Consider the following 14,999-nt stretch of genomic DNA (forward strand, 5'->3'; position numbering starts at 1 on the left):
ACACACATACACAGGTATACACAGACACACCATCAGACACAGGAAGCTGCCATCCAGCCATCTTCCTTTAGCAACAAGAGAGAACAGTTCATCCCACAATTAGTTCTCAAATGCAATAGAATTATACAAATAAATAGGATTATGATGGAAAACCAGTCTGAAGTCTTGTGGATAGATTCCTTTCTATCTCCAATCTGACAAAATGGGTCTGTAATTTATACTTAAAGTGAGGAGAAGCCTGTGCAAAAATTCACATGGTGGCATGTATAAAGCTAGTATACTAGATTTTACCAGAATCTGGTATTATGCCTCACAGCAGCTCCTCAGAGAGGAGCACAATCAAGGTAACTTGGAAAAAAAGAAATTCCTCTGCTACTATCAGTACCCAACCTCTTAAGGATTTAACAAAGTATTCACAATTTGTCTTTGTGCCTCATTTAATGTATAGCTGCTGCCTGCGAACTTAGTACACACATTCATTAATCCCTACAAGATGCCTAAAATCTTACTTACTAGGAAGTCTTCTTCACAGTAGACCTTTCCATTAACATTGTAGAAGGCCTTCCCTCGTAATCTTCTCCCTGTTAAAAATATTGCACTGTCAGACCTTTAATATTTTGGGGGTATTATAAAAGGGGATTAGTAACAATACAATGGATAGGAATAGAGGACTTCAGGAGTATCTGCTCAAACTACAGTTGTGGGTACAAAAGCAATTTTTCACATAAGGGTAAATAAGGAAGTTTAGAAGTAAATTAAAACAATTTGGTCTTGCAGCTTTCTGGGGCTCAGTCCTGAGATGCGGTCCATCAGCTTTCTAAAGCTTGTGCTTTATGCATTATGAGCTGGGCTTTGGCACCTGGCAGGTGGTACGGCACCCTTCGAGACAGGTGTAGCGGGAGAGGGGAATGAGCTGAAGTGGCGGCAGTGCTGCACAAGCCCGAGGGAGAGACGGCTTGTAGTGCACATGGCTACGAGCTGATTGGTTGTTCTGCAGGGCTGCCGGGACTTGGCAGCAGCCCCAGGATCAGTGCCGGGCTCCAGATGATTGGCGCTCCCAGAAGCAGCGTGTAGCTGGAGGGGCAGCGAAAAAGAGGGGGGAGAGGGGAGGATATAACAGGAGGAAGTTGTGGCAGGAAAGGGAGGGAAAAATAAGACAAGGGGGGGGAGAAGAGAAGGGGATGGAGAGGCAGAAAAGCTCAGCCTTGAGGAGAAAAGTCAGCTGGAGGTGCACAGAAGAGAGAAGGAGGAGGGGAGGATATAAACGGAGTAGTTTTGGTGGGAGAGGGGGAAAAAGACAACAGGGAAAGAGAAAGGGAGGGAGAAGAGGCTGCGGAAGGGGAGAGCCCAGGAGGCAGAGAGGAAAAAGAGAGAAGGAAGAAGCAGCTGTGAAAGGAGAACCCAGCAGACAGGGTGGAAGAAGAAGCTGCGGAAGGGGAGAGTCCAGTCGGCAGAGAGGAAAAAGAGAGAGAAGGAAGAAGAAGAAGCCGCGGAAGGAGAACCCAGCAAGTAGGGAGGAAGAAGAGAGAAGAAGAAGGGCCGACCAGCCATCTGACTACCAAGGTAGCGGCGCATATTAACAAATATGGACAAATTCAGCATAGATTTGTCAGTGCAAAGGGAAAGTGATTCAGCAAAGGAACCGCCACTGGAGAAATTAAAACCGGTACTTTTTCTCCTTTTCTTACAGTTTGTAACATTTTATTAGACTATAGAATAAAATATAAAAATATAAAAGCAAACAGGAGGACATGGTGGGGAGGAAAAAGGGGGAAAAGTGAGGGGGAGAAAGGGAAAAAAGGCATTGACTTCCGACTTCCTCTGTTGCAGTGGAAGGAAGCATTAACACTGAACCTCAGCTTTCTACTTTTCCATAATATTATAAACTAGCCATTTCTATAACAACGAATGAATTTAATCAGTATACCCAAAATTCCCCCCCTCCCTTTTTTTAGTCATCACGTTTTCGACACCTTGCTAAGCACTGGTGGTACTCAAATACTGTCATGTCCTAAAAGTGGCACAATCTGTGAAAAGGTAGAAAAGCCTTGCTTTAGAGCAGGGATCCCCAACCCCCGATCTGTGGACCGGTACCGGGCAGCGGCATGCCAGCAACTAGGCCACACAAACAAGCAAAGCCCCATCCGCAAGATGCAGGCAGCACAGAAAACCACGCCCCCTCCGGTCCACGGAAAAACCTTTCTCCACGGAACCTGGTGCCCCAAAGGTTGGAGACCTCAGCTTTAGAGCACCACAGAAAAAGCAGCTCAAATGTGACAGCCTTGCGACTTTCCTGCCCTCCCTGCCAAGCTTGCTTATTTATTGCCTCCCCATTTCAGCATTTCTGAAGTTCTCTGGATTACTTAGTTTACATCATGCAAAATGCCAAGAATCAAGAGCAGATCAGTAGCCAAGATGGAGAGATCCAAAGCCAAGTCTCCTGTAGAGGCCCTTGGGGGCAAAAAGGGCACATGGGCTTCCTTAAGTGGATTTGCCTTGGGGACCTAGAAGCTCCCCTTCAGTGAACGACATTTTATCTTTGTGAAAGAAGGAAGCACAAAGAAGGAACCTTTGGCTTTCCCTATTCACAACCTGAGCCAACTGATCTGTCTGAAATAACCGGGGACCGCTCCGTGTGGACGGGCAGTGATGTGCAGTTGTTGAGTTTTATGCAGAATGTGTTCTAGTCACCTCTACGCAAGATGGGCAAATGAATGAATGAATGTGTGAATGCATAAATGAATGAATCTAAAAATGGTGCTTCGTTTGGAAATATCAGTCTCTCCTGCGCTGTCTCCTTCCCAAGATGCTGGATTTCAATGCTCACGTCCTTCCGGTATCATCCCTCTGAGTAAGTAGCTTGTTCCTGACCTTAGCGGAAGCTAACAAGTAAAACGTACAGTGGGGGACCCTCACACATTTATATGGCTCCTTAGGATGGCTTACGGATGACCAGGGCTCACTCTGCCACAATGGCCCTTTAGCCTGTGAAGGGGAATCGGATCTCTGACAAGGGCTCCAGGAACCTGTTGAAATGCTTGTACTGCAGCACGATTCAGAAATTCTGGTTTATGGATTTTGTCACCAAATTTGAAATTGGGAATGACCACTACACAAATGATTCTAACTTCTTTTAAATTCCCACTGTGCAATAGCTGGACGTGGAAGATTACTATTCTCTTACCATAAAAGTTCAAATTAAATTGTTAGACACTGACCAATATGCTCTGGATGTTCTGTTTCAAGTAATTAAGATTTCCTTGCTTGTAGTAAATGTATATATTCCTTCAACTTAATCCTGCTCCCAGGCAAACACATTAGCAACTAACTTGGAGATCTATTAGAACAACCTCCTGAAGATCTACTCATGCAGTAATCATCACATCAGGACCCACTTCAAGCCCACATCTTAAGAAAGCAGACCTCTTGGAAACAATTACTTCCAAGCAGGAACTTTTATTAAGAGTAGGTGATAGCAGGCATAATAGACAGGATCTGAGATTTCCCGCACAACACAGTAGATTATAGTAACCCCAAGCAGGACCCCACTCCATAGATCGACCGCCCGATGTGGGATAGCCAATCCCCAAGTCTTAAGTCTGTTGTGGGAACCAGGAGATAACATCGGCCTGTCTCCAGCTCATGCAGCACTTCTTGACACCTTTCTCTGGGAGCCTAGACATAAACCAGGCATCATAGGTTAAAAGATAGAGTTCAGAGAGAGAGATAAGGCAGGAAACAGGATACAGACCCAATAACCAAAATAAAGGATTACATTTTAGTGAAAGGAGGAAGTGAAAGCAATAGCCCTGCAGGCACATCCCCCCTCCCCCTTGGAAGTATGGCAAAACCCAGGAAAAGGTGGAACGAAATAGAATTGAAATGAAATAAAATAGGAATGAGTTTTGACACATCAGGTGAAGTAGCCGAAAGGACCACTCGGGACGACAGGCTACTTAACTAAAGGTTTATTTAGAGCAAGACAAAAACAGGATAACTTGCCCGGCTTTTATAGCCGGCAGCTGTCAGTGAGGGCCAATCAGGAACGTTCCCTTTGGCGCCGCGTCTAACCGGACCAATCCGCGCCGTCTGCTCTTGACAGTTCTTGCTTCCGCATGGCTCGGTGTTTTGACAGCCGCGAGCTGTCAGTGGCTGCGCCTGCGCCGTGCGGGGAACTTTGACAGCTGTCAAAGTTCCCGCGTGTTCTCCTGTCAGATTGTTTTTCCCCTCACCGTATAACTGGAATAACTTGTTTAACTATATTAATGTTGTTTACAGATATAATACACCCCTTACCCCTCCCCTGGAGCGTTCCCTCCCCCTTGGTCGTTGGAACCTGCCCACTGGTAGTCCTTTAAGTATGTGGGGGCTCTTCTGTTCCTGTTGGAGCGTCTTGGAAGTGGGGCGATGTCTGGTTCAGGTGGCAGTAAGTTTTCTTGCCCCTCTTCCTCTTGGTTTGGTATCAGCAGTATTTCTGCGGGGGCTTGCAGCTCGTGTTGGGGTTCTGGGTTGTGCGGTGGTTGTCTTGGTCTGAGTTGATCGATATGGCGGCATAGATTGCCGTGAGTTTGTGTGGATATTAGATAAGAAATGGGTCCTGTTTGTTTTAGCACTGTCCCTTGAACCCATTTGTTTTTGTCTGTGTATGACCGTGCCCATATCATTTGCCCAGGTTTGAGGGTGCGGTTTGGGTGGGGGTGATCGTTTTCTTCCGGGTATGTGTCAGGATGTAGTCTGTCGAGCCGCGTTATCAGTCTCCTCCCCCATCTTAGTTCCGCGGGTGATTTGCCCGTTGTTGTGCATGGAGTTGCGTGTTGTGACATTAGGAACTGGCTGAGTCGCCGCTGCCAGTTTCCCTTGACGAATTTTTTCAAAGCTTCTTTTGTGGAACGCACCATAATTTCAGCCATCCCGTTCGTCGATGGGTGGAACGGTGCAGACGTGACCAGCCTAATACAGTTCTTCATAGCGAACATCTGAAATTCACGAGAGGTGAATTGAGGTCCATTGTCTGAAACCATGGTGTCTGGGAGGCCATGTGTGGCGAATATTTTCCTTAGGGCCTGTATAGTGGCTCCTGACGTTGTTTTTCTAAGGGGAGTGACTTGTAACCATTTAGAATAGCTGTCCACTACTATTAGGAAACTCTGTCCCTGGATAGGTCCTGCGAAATCTAAATGTATGCGTGACCATGGGTTTTTTGTAGTTTCCCATTTGTGAATTGGTGCTTGGGGTGGCTCGCTTCGTGTTGCTTGACAGGTGTAGCACCCTCCTACATATTTTTCTATCTCTTTATCTATGCCAGGCCACCAGACATAACTTCTGGCCATAGCTTTCATCTTGACAATGCCTGGATGTCCTTTGTGTAAGATGTCTAATGTTTGATTTATGTTCCTATTAGGTATTATGACTCGATTCCCCCATAGAAGGCATCCCATATGTGAAGATATTTCATTTCTCCTGTTATAGAATGGCTGGAATTGGGGGTGTGGGTTTTGTGCTGGCCAACCTGTTGTTGCCCACCTGAGGATTCTGCTGAGTATTTTGTCTCTAGCTGAGTTGTTAGCTATAATCTTTGCAGAGAGGGGGCAGTCTGGAAGTTGAGAGATTGCTAGAATCAGTCCAGCTGGGGCTGGGTCTGGGTCCTTGCTTTGAATTGGCAGTCTGCTGAGGCAGTCTGCGTGTCCTAATTCCTTCCCTGGTTTATGTATTAATTGATAAGAATAGGCAGATAAGAAGGTGGACCACCGTAGTATTCTCGGTGAGAGAATCTGTGGTGTTGCTTTATTCCACGTGAATATTCCTAGTAGGGGTTTGTGATCTGTGAATATGGTAAAGGGTCTCCCATAGAGGTAGTCATGGAATTTTTTAACCCCTGCGACTATTGCTAGGGCTTCTCTGTCTATTTGTGCGTAATTCCTTTCTGCTTTTGACAGAGTGCGTGAATAAAAGGCTATGGGTCTTTGGGTGCCGTCCTTGTATAGATGACTTAACACTGCCCCAATCCCATAGGGAGATGCATCGCAAGCAATGCATATTGGTGTGTCTTCTCGGAAAAGGGTGATCGTTGAACTGTTACAAATAATCTTTTTTAATGATTGGAAGCTATTTTCATGTGTTTTGGTCCAGGACCAGGCAGTCCCCTTGTCCAGGAGCCTATGCAGAGGCTCCGCTATGGTGGCTTTATGGGGAAGGAAAGCGTGATAAAAGTTTAATAATCCTAAAAAGGCTTGGAGTTCTTGTTTATTCTTTGGGCTTGGCGCTGTCTGAATAGCCCTTAGTTTTTCTGTGGTGGGGTGGATGCCTTGGCCGTCTATTTTGTACCCAAGGAATTCTGTGGATGTGACTCCGATGGAGCACTTTTCCCGTTTGAGTTTGAGACCGGCTTCTCTGAGCCGGCTCAGCACAGCTGACAGTCTGTCAGCTAAGTTTGCTTCGTTTTCTCCGGCGATGAGAACATCGTCGAAATAGGGGCAGACCCCGGGTATTCCCTTCAGGGTTTTCTCCATGATACCCTGGAAGATACCCGGGGCTGCCGATATGCCGAATTGGAGCCTTTTCACTTTAAAGGCACCGCGGTGGGTGACAATTGTTTGGGCTTCCGCGGTGTCATTTGTGACAGGCAGTTGCAAATACACCTGCGTCAGATCAAGTTTTGCAAAAATGGCGCCGGAGCGGATGGAAGCAAATACGTCCCTTGCCGCTGGCACCGGGTAAGCATGGGGGCTGAGAGCTAGGTTGAGGGTCGCCTTATAGTCCGCGCATAATCTTATTTCACCGTTAGGTTTAACTGGGGTGACTATTGGGGTCTCCCAGCTTCCCCCTTCCGTAGGTTCTAGCACCCCAAGACCTACGAGGCGTTCTAGTTCATTTTCTATTTTTTCTTTAAGGGCAAATGGTACTCTCCTAGCTCTTATCTTTATGGGTTGGATTGCTGGGTTTAATTGTAAAGAGATGGGGGGACCGGTGTATTTTCCTAACGTGCCATCGAAGACGTCTGCATACTTGTTGCAAACGGCTTCGAGGCTAGAGGATTGGACTGTATTTACCCCAGTAATGGCGATCCCTAGAGGCCCGAACCAGTTCAGCCCTATCAGGTTGGTACGGTTCCCTGGCGTCACTAGAACTTCTAGGGGCCCCTTGAATTTTTTGTACTCTACAGCAACCCTAGCCCTTCCTTCCAGAGGAATGGGGTTTTTTTGGAAATCTGCTAGGTGGACCTGGGTTTGCCTCAGAGGGATTTTTCCCTTGCTTTGTTGGCAGATCTCCTGATACGTTTTGAATGAAATTAAGGAGACTGCTGACCCGGAGTCCACCTCCATGGGGCAGGGGACTCCCTGAATTTTTACCCTGATCCTCACCTTTGAGCTTAGGCTGTGTACCTTATCAATTGTTTCTACTAGGGCCCCTGGCGTTTTTTCTATGTTGGCCCGGGTAGCTGGCCTACCTGGGGAATTGGCCTCCAGATCATTCACGTTGTCGCGGCCCCGGCTTCGGCACACCGGTTTGATGTGGCCGGTCTTTCCACAATTGTGGCACTTAGCGTTTCTGAACCGGCAGCTTCCACGGGCATGATTTGCCCCGCAGCTGGCGCAGGCGGCCTGTTGCTCGTAACGTGGTGGTGGTGGAGGGGGGTTCCTGGTTCTTCGGCGATCCGATGTGTCGCTTCTTCTCTGTTGTCTGCGTTCCATCCTGCGCTGAAGGGCTTCCCCATCAGTGAAGTCCACCGATTCGTCGCTGTCGCTGAGAGTTGCGCTCTCTTGGTATACGGTCGCTGGGCTCTCTGGGGTCGTGGTAGTCGATTTCTTCTTGTGGTTATACTCGTAGGCCATAATTTCTCGGGTCAATTCTGCTAGACTCATGTCGGGTTTAGATGTCAGTTTCTTCTGAAGCCGCTCGTCCCTTAACCCAATCACCACCTGGTCTCTGATGCGGTCTTCCAGGTCGGGGAAGCAGCAGTTCCACGCGGCGTGCCTGACCCCTGCGATGAAGTCATTCGCGGGTTCATCTGGTCGCTGTTTCTTCTGGGCGAATTGTACTCGCCAGTACAGTTCTGAGCGTGCCGGCATATAATGCTTGTTAAGCTGGTCTACCAGGTCCGCGTAGGAGACTTCGGTGATGGGTACCAGGCTAAACAGCCCGACGGCAGCGTCGTACACCGGGGGTCCGCTGATGTATAGGAGAGCGGCGGCTTTTGCTCTGTCGTCGGTGATTTTGCTGACGAGAAGAAATCCTTCGACTTGTCCCAGGTGTGATTGCCACCTCTCGGGATGGCGGGTATCGAATTCCCTCACACGCCCGAAGTTTGCCATGTCGTCCGGTCCTAGGTCTCGCTCTGTTGGAAGTTAAAACTTCCAGTGACAGCTCTGGCCGGGAACTCTCTTCCTCGGCCGTGACTTCAGCTCAGGAGCGATCCCATCCTCGTCGCCAGTGAAGTAGCCGAAAGGACCACTCGGGACGACAGGCTACTTAACTAAAGGTTTATTTAGAGCAAGACAAAAACAGGATAACTTGCCCGGCTTTTATAGCCGGCAGCTGTCAGTGAGGGCCAATCAGGAACGTTCCCTTTGGCGCCGCGTCTAACCGGACCAATCCGCGCCGTCTGCTCTTGACAGTTCTTGCTTCCGCATGGCTCGGTGTTTTGACAGCCGCGAGCTGTCAGTGGCTGCGCCTGCGCCGTGCGGGGAACTTTGACAGCTGTCAAAGTTCCCGCGTGTTCTCCTGTCAGATTGTTTTTTCCCTCACCGTATAACTGGAATAACTTGTTTAACTATATTAATGTTGTTTACAGATATAATAAGGTGTTTATAGAATGAAATTATAAACTTCTTTACACCAAACATCACATGATTAGCCCAGATTATGAGATTCCTCCCTTATTGCAAGAAAATCCGAAGACAACACAGTAGGCCATAAAAGTCTGCACATCACTCAGCCAGCATGTCTGGCTGAGGAATTCTGGGAGTTGAAGTCCACAGGTCATAAAAGGGCCAGGTTTGAAGATCGCTAGTATTAAAAAACATTCTAGAAGTCAAACTAGGAAGTTTCTACTTGCAGATGATCTTCCTAGGACATAAAGGCATCTGTGGGCCATGAGAAGTAAGAAACATACCTCACGACAACAAATCATAGAACTTTTGTGTTGAAAGTCACAAGACCTAGACACTCATGCAGCTGAGCAAGCCGTATTTCCAGAGAACGATAAGACTATAGCATCACCTTGATTTCAAAGTTATCCTTAGTTTTTCTCAGTTCACACCACCACCTCTCTCCTGCAGGGTCTGCTCCACATAAATGGTCTGTTCCACTTCCCCTGGGGAATGGGACTTTTATAGCTGGTCCTTGACTTATGACTAACAGCTTGAAGTTACAGGGGTGCTGAATGAAGTGACTTATAAGTAGTCCTAAGTCTTATGATCAAAATTGAGGTGTTTGGAAATCCATCTGCATTTATGACTTCAGGGGCACTCCCCCCCATGTTCTTTAGATCCCCTGCACTCCATGTTCCTTGATCCCCTTTGACCTCTTCCTGCTCCCACTTCTGAGGCATTTTTCTTCCCCAGGTTGTGTAGTGGTTTCCTTGTGAGACCTGGGGAAAATGCCTCACAAAGGGCAGTGGCTCCACACTGCTGTGGTTTTCTGCTACCGTGCTGGTGCTTCCTGCAATGGCAGCTTTATGCAGCGCGGCAGCTTTTTGAGGGTGGTCAAAAGGTGGAGATTGGGGGCAGGTGGCAAAAGAGAGGCCAGTGGGGGAGTTGAAGGAAAAGCAGTCTCTTATCTTACCAAGCTTGTTTGGGTTGGGGTGAGTGCTTGCTAAGCCATGCATAATTCTTGGTTAGTGACGGCAACGGAGAGTGCCAGGATTGTGCAAGCTCACACTTTATGGCTGCATTGCTTAGTGATGGAAATTCCAGTCCCAATTATGGCACTTATAACATGTGGGGATCACTTGATCCCAAAAGTTGCAAAGATGCTGTGTGCTACTTTTTCCAACTCATCCATGCATTGTTACCCCTCATCCAGCCATTCTCCTGAATCGTTCTTATAAGCCATGATTCCCTTTGGAAAAAGTCAGGGAACTTCTGGGGCCATTTCAACCCAACATCTCCAGCCCACCATGCAGAAAGAAGGGAAGGAACTGAGGGCTAATAGTTTATATTTTTCTGAAATGACATTGAAGCCCTAATTTTATATCCAATAATTACTAAATCTTCTTTCTTTCTGTTGATATCGTCTGCTGTGCCATCATAGAAGCTACTGGAATTTGGACTACATCAAAGAATATTTTTAGATTTGGGGGGAGAGGGAGGGAGGCAGAAGGCTGCTCAGGCCTTCTTTTATCCAGACGTAAAAGTGCCCCCCCCCTGGCTTTACCATGTCCTTAGGCGGAGATGGCTTGTAGTGACTTGTTTAGGATCTACACCCAGATGGAAGCTTGAAGCAAGCAAGAGCTCGCTAGCAGAAAAAGTGGAGAAGCGGAGGGGAGGTGGAGAAGAATAACCTGTTTTCTCATATACAAAATGAGATGTGTCTATTTTACATAGGTTATTGTAAAAAAAAAGTCCCCACAGTTCCATTCTGTTTACATCAAAAAAACCCAATTCAAACAATTTCATTAAATGCATAGCTAAGCAGATGGAATTTAAATTTCTTGTGAAGGGGGTTGAATCATCCTCCAATTCTCTTTTCTTACCTTCCTAGTTGTAATTTTTTATAGTATTTCCCTGGGGATAAAAGCCTATTTTTATTTCATTATAAAAGTGTTCCATGCAAGTTTTATTATAGAATCCAGTACAACTTGCAAAATAGTGGGGCCGTAATGGGTTGCTCTCATAACTACCCACATTGCTGCATTCTGGACCAAATGAAGCTTTCAGGGTATCCCCATGTTTTGCAATAATCCCATCAGGAGGTGACCGAGGCATGTGTGATTATGAGCAGGTCCTCATGGTCCAGGAACGGAAGCAACTGATAAATGAGGTGCAGTTGTGCTAAGGCACCCCAGGCAATGCTGCCACCTGCAGTTCCAGCAGAAGCTGCGAGTCCAGGAAAAACCTCAGATTGTGCACCATGTCTGAATGGAAGAGCGTCACCCCCATCTAGAACAAAAGATACAAACCCTTCCCGGATCTGGGAAACCTCAATCCCAGAATCATTCAGTCCTGGCTGGATTGAACAGCAATTTCTTCCCCAGCCAGACTCACCACCACCAGATGCTGGGAAAGAACCCCAGAGCTTCCCTGGGAGAGCCAGGGACGGGACATGGATAACTGGGTATCGTCCCACAGTATTGAAGTCTCCTAGTAGCTTCATATAGATATTGAAAAGGAGCAGAGAGAGAAGAGGGCTGTCAGGCTCCCTGCAAAGCAGGTCTTACAACTTGATCTTTCCTCCCCCACCACACAAGGGGGCTCCCGTGTTCCCAGCTGCCTCCGACTCCCCCAGACAGTCCAGAAGGATACAACAGTTGATGGTACTGAAGGTTGCTGAGAGATCTAAGACAGAGCTTTTCAACCGGTGGTACGTGAGCACGTGGCTGGTGGTACGCGGCGTCGCCTTCCTCCCCCCCTGCCTCCCCCCACCTCCCCCCTGCTCCTTCCTAGCTTACTTGCTGCCGGAAAACATGCTGTTGCAGGAACCTATCAGGCCGTGCGAAGAGCACAGGCGCAGAGTGAGAACCCGCCCTCCCCTGGGACTCATTGTGCAGCAACCATGTTGTCCTTAACCCAGAAACAAGCGCCAGCCTGAAGGGGACAAAGCCATCCACTCCCTCGGCAGGTAGGTGTTTGCGTCCACTCGCGTCCATCTTCTTTTCCTCCCCTCCCCCACGAGCTTGCGATATCCCTCACGGCCCTCACATTGCCTCCCTCCCGGGGCTTGAGAGATTTCCCCCTCTCCTCGTCCCAATGTGCAATGCAAAGGGGAAAGCAAAGCGGCCAGACAGTGCACGCCCTACCCGAGGATTCATCCAGGGCAGCAGGTGGGAATCGAGGCCCACGTTTGTTTTCCTGATGCGCGCCAGGGCAGGTGAAGCCATCAGAATGCGGGTGTGGAGGGAAAAACGTGCCCGACTCCCTCCCCCCCCACTGTTGGCAACTCCATACAGCTGGCCCTGACCTCCACCGACTGGAGCCCTTTGGTGGAGGTCGGGGCCGGCCGTATGGAATCGTCAGCTAATCCGTATTGCCAGCCCTGACCTCCGCAAGTGGAAAGCGAGGGAGATTGCCAGGAGCATGAATCGGCGCGTGCTGAGAAATGCCGATCTCGCGCTGCTGCAATCTCCCTCGCTCGGTTTCAGCTTGCCTTGCTACAAGAGAAAGCAAGCTGAAACGGAGGGAGGGAGATTGCCAGGAATGCGAACAGGCTGATCTCGCACTGCTGCAATCTCCCTCACTCGGTTTCAGCTTGCCTTGCTGCAAGAGAAAACAAGCTGAAACGGAGCGAGGGAGATTGCCGCTATGCCGCTGCTGCAGGTTTCCAGCAGCGGGAGGCTCTGGAACGCCTGTCAGGGGTGAAGGAGTTGGGGCTGCTCCGGCAGGCCGCTTCTGTGGCAGTGGGGCATGCTGGTGCCCTCCGCTGTGCTCCGCTGCGGGGGCCACCCTGGGAAAGGTGGAAACGCAGCTGTAGTCCAGGACGGTCAACTGCTCCGAGTCCTGTCTGGCCGGCTTTGTGCCTCCATCCCCCAAGAGAAGCTGATTGTGAGTTCCCTGAGTGCCGGATCTCCTCCCACCTGGGACTCTGGCCGCATCTGCAGAAGGCGAGCGGGGCGAAGGGTGCTTTGGTGCATCTTCCATCCCTCCCGTGTGAAGGGTGCCTTCCTGCCCTGCGGTCCACAGCAGCATTGTTGGGGTGTGTGGATTGACTCTGAGCGAATACGAGGTGTTTCTGTTGCTGGAATAAAGCTTATTAAATGAGCTAGCAACCTCCAAGTATCATTGATAGATCTTCCCCAACTTTCCTCCGGTGCTTCATAAAGAGTTAAGTGGGCGTCAGGTTTCTTGGTAAAAATGGATTTGGAAGGAAGGAAAGAAATGACAATGGGAGGAAGGAGGAAAGGAAGGAAGGAAAGAAGGAAGGGACAATCGGAGAGGGAGGGAGAGAGAGAAAGAGAGAGAGGGAGAGAAAGAGGGGGAGGAGTGGGACAGATCTGAGGGTCTCTGGCAGGAGAAGGGTCTTTGGGCCAGGGCCAAGGCAGTGGGGGCCGTTCCCTCACTGTTTCCAGGATGGCTTCGCGGGCCGCATGAAACCACTTCGCGGGCCAGATCTGGGCCCTGGGCCTTGTGTTTGACACGTCTGCTCTGGGATTTGTTAAGGACCGGCTGTCACCAGCTGGCTTAATGCCCAAGGGCGCCTTAAAGGTTGGCATTGCTTTGGTGTCCTGCTCATCACTTACTGCCATCATCTACCCCCCCCCCACAATATTTGTTTTGTTTCAGCACGTCTCATTTCCTGCATTTCCTCACTAGAGAACACACCCGCAGCACATTTTTTATCTTATACAGGTTGACTGAAAGTTGTTGATCAACTAGTTCTGGGTACCACAGTTCAAAAAAGGACTATGACTAACTGGAACAATCCCAAAAGAGGGCTATCAAGATGGTGAAAGGTGTTGTAAACAACTTTATGAGTAACAGTTAAAGGACCTGGGCACATTTGGTGGAGCAGTGGGCTAATGCCTCCTTAAGTAACACCAGCTGCCTGCAATTAGTGCAGGTTCGAGTCCCACCAGGCTCAAGGTTGACTCAGCCTTCCATCCTTCCGAGGTAGGTAAAATGAGGACCCAGATTGTTGGGGGCAATAAGCTGACTTTGTAATAATGCCGCTTGGGGTGTGTGTGAAAGCCCTAACAAGCAGGCATATACATAGAATGAAGGCTACTGCTAAACTTGTAAGCCGCCCTGAGTCTTTGGAGAAGGGCGGGATATAAATGTAATAAAAAATAAAAATAAAAATAAATAAAAATTTAGCCTCAGGAAGAAAGAATAGAGTATAAAAATGATTGCTGCTTTTAAATACTTAAGGATATCTGCTTGGTGACCAATTCTCTGAAACTTCTGAAGTTTGGAGGGCTGGAGGTCCAAGGAGCCACCTCACCAAGCATCCTCTCCCATCCTCTCCTCAGGGGCAGCCAGTAATGTCAAGCGTGACCGGAGCAACAGGACCCGCACAGCAAGGGGCAACGGCAGTCCTCCCTCTGACAGCCCCAGAGCAGGTCTCTCCACCTCCCGTGGAGATAGGGGCTCCCACAGGTGGTGCGGCTGCCCCCGGACTATGTGCTGGTGTGACAGGACCGGAAGCCTCTCCCCTTCAGAGCAAACTTTGATGGCCAGCCCCAGAAGTTGGTGTATTTCCCGACTCAGTTGTGGAATTAATTGGAGCGGTATGGTGCGGTTGCACCCCGACGAGCCTTCCTGTGTAGGTGCAACTTCGAACCTGTAGGGAGAGGCCGTGGAGCGGTTGGTGTCTCTCCGTGATGAAGGTGCCCCCGAGCTGACGAAAGTGGACACCCTCATGCAGAAGCTGTGGTATAGATTTGAGGACCCCACGGAAACCTGCTGGGCAGAGGCCAAGATCTGTTCCATTCGGCAAGGGAAGCAGCCAGTTACAGAGAACATTCAAGAGTTTCACAGCGTAGTAGCCCACTTGAGCGACTGGCCTGAGCCCCTGCTGGTCTACCAGTCCCAGGACAGGCTGAACTGGGAGCTGTAACCACAACTGCCTACCCTGGGGGGGTGCCTAATGACCTCCGGGTGTGGTACCAATTGGGCACAAATGTGGAGCTAGACCTGATGGGAATACCGACAGCACACTGCCCGTGAGGGTCAGCCCTGCCGAGTAGCTGACAAGTGCCTCGCAGCCTGAGGGGGGAAGGGAGGGGCTCGCCCGGCCACAGGGAGAAGCCTCGCCAGATCCCAGGGCCTGCTTCCAATGGGAGGAGGAAGGCCATTGAGCAGCCTGGCCAAAGGAGAAAAAACTGCCAGCAAAGCCGAAGGGGAAGC

General features: G+C 49.2%; 1 protein-coding gene across 1 annotated transcript in view; it reads right to left on the minus strand.

The window, feature by feature from the left end:
* The window catches only part of WTIP (WT1 interacting protein), a gene marked incomplete at its 5' end in the record, with an annotated part of 66,461 nt that overhangs the window by 25,968 nt on the left and 25,494 nt on the right, over nt 1-14,999 (minus strand). The window contains one exon of the mRNA XM_083370318.1: nt 514-581. Within this exon, the coding sequence (XP_083226444.1) occupies nt 514-581 (68 nt within the window). The remainder of the gene's footprint in view (nt 1-513; nt 582-14,999) is intronic.

This window comes from Vipera ursinii (assembly GCF_947247035.1).
Source record: "Vipera ursinii genome assembly, chromosome: 10".
Classification (NCBI taxonomy): Eukaryota; Metazoa; Chordata; class Lepidosauria; order Squamata; family Viperidae; genus Vipera; species Vipera ursinii.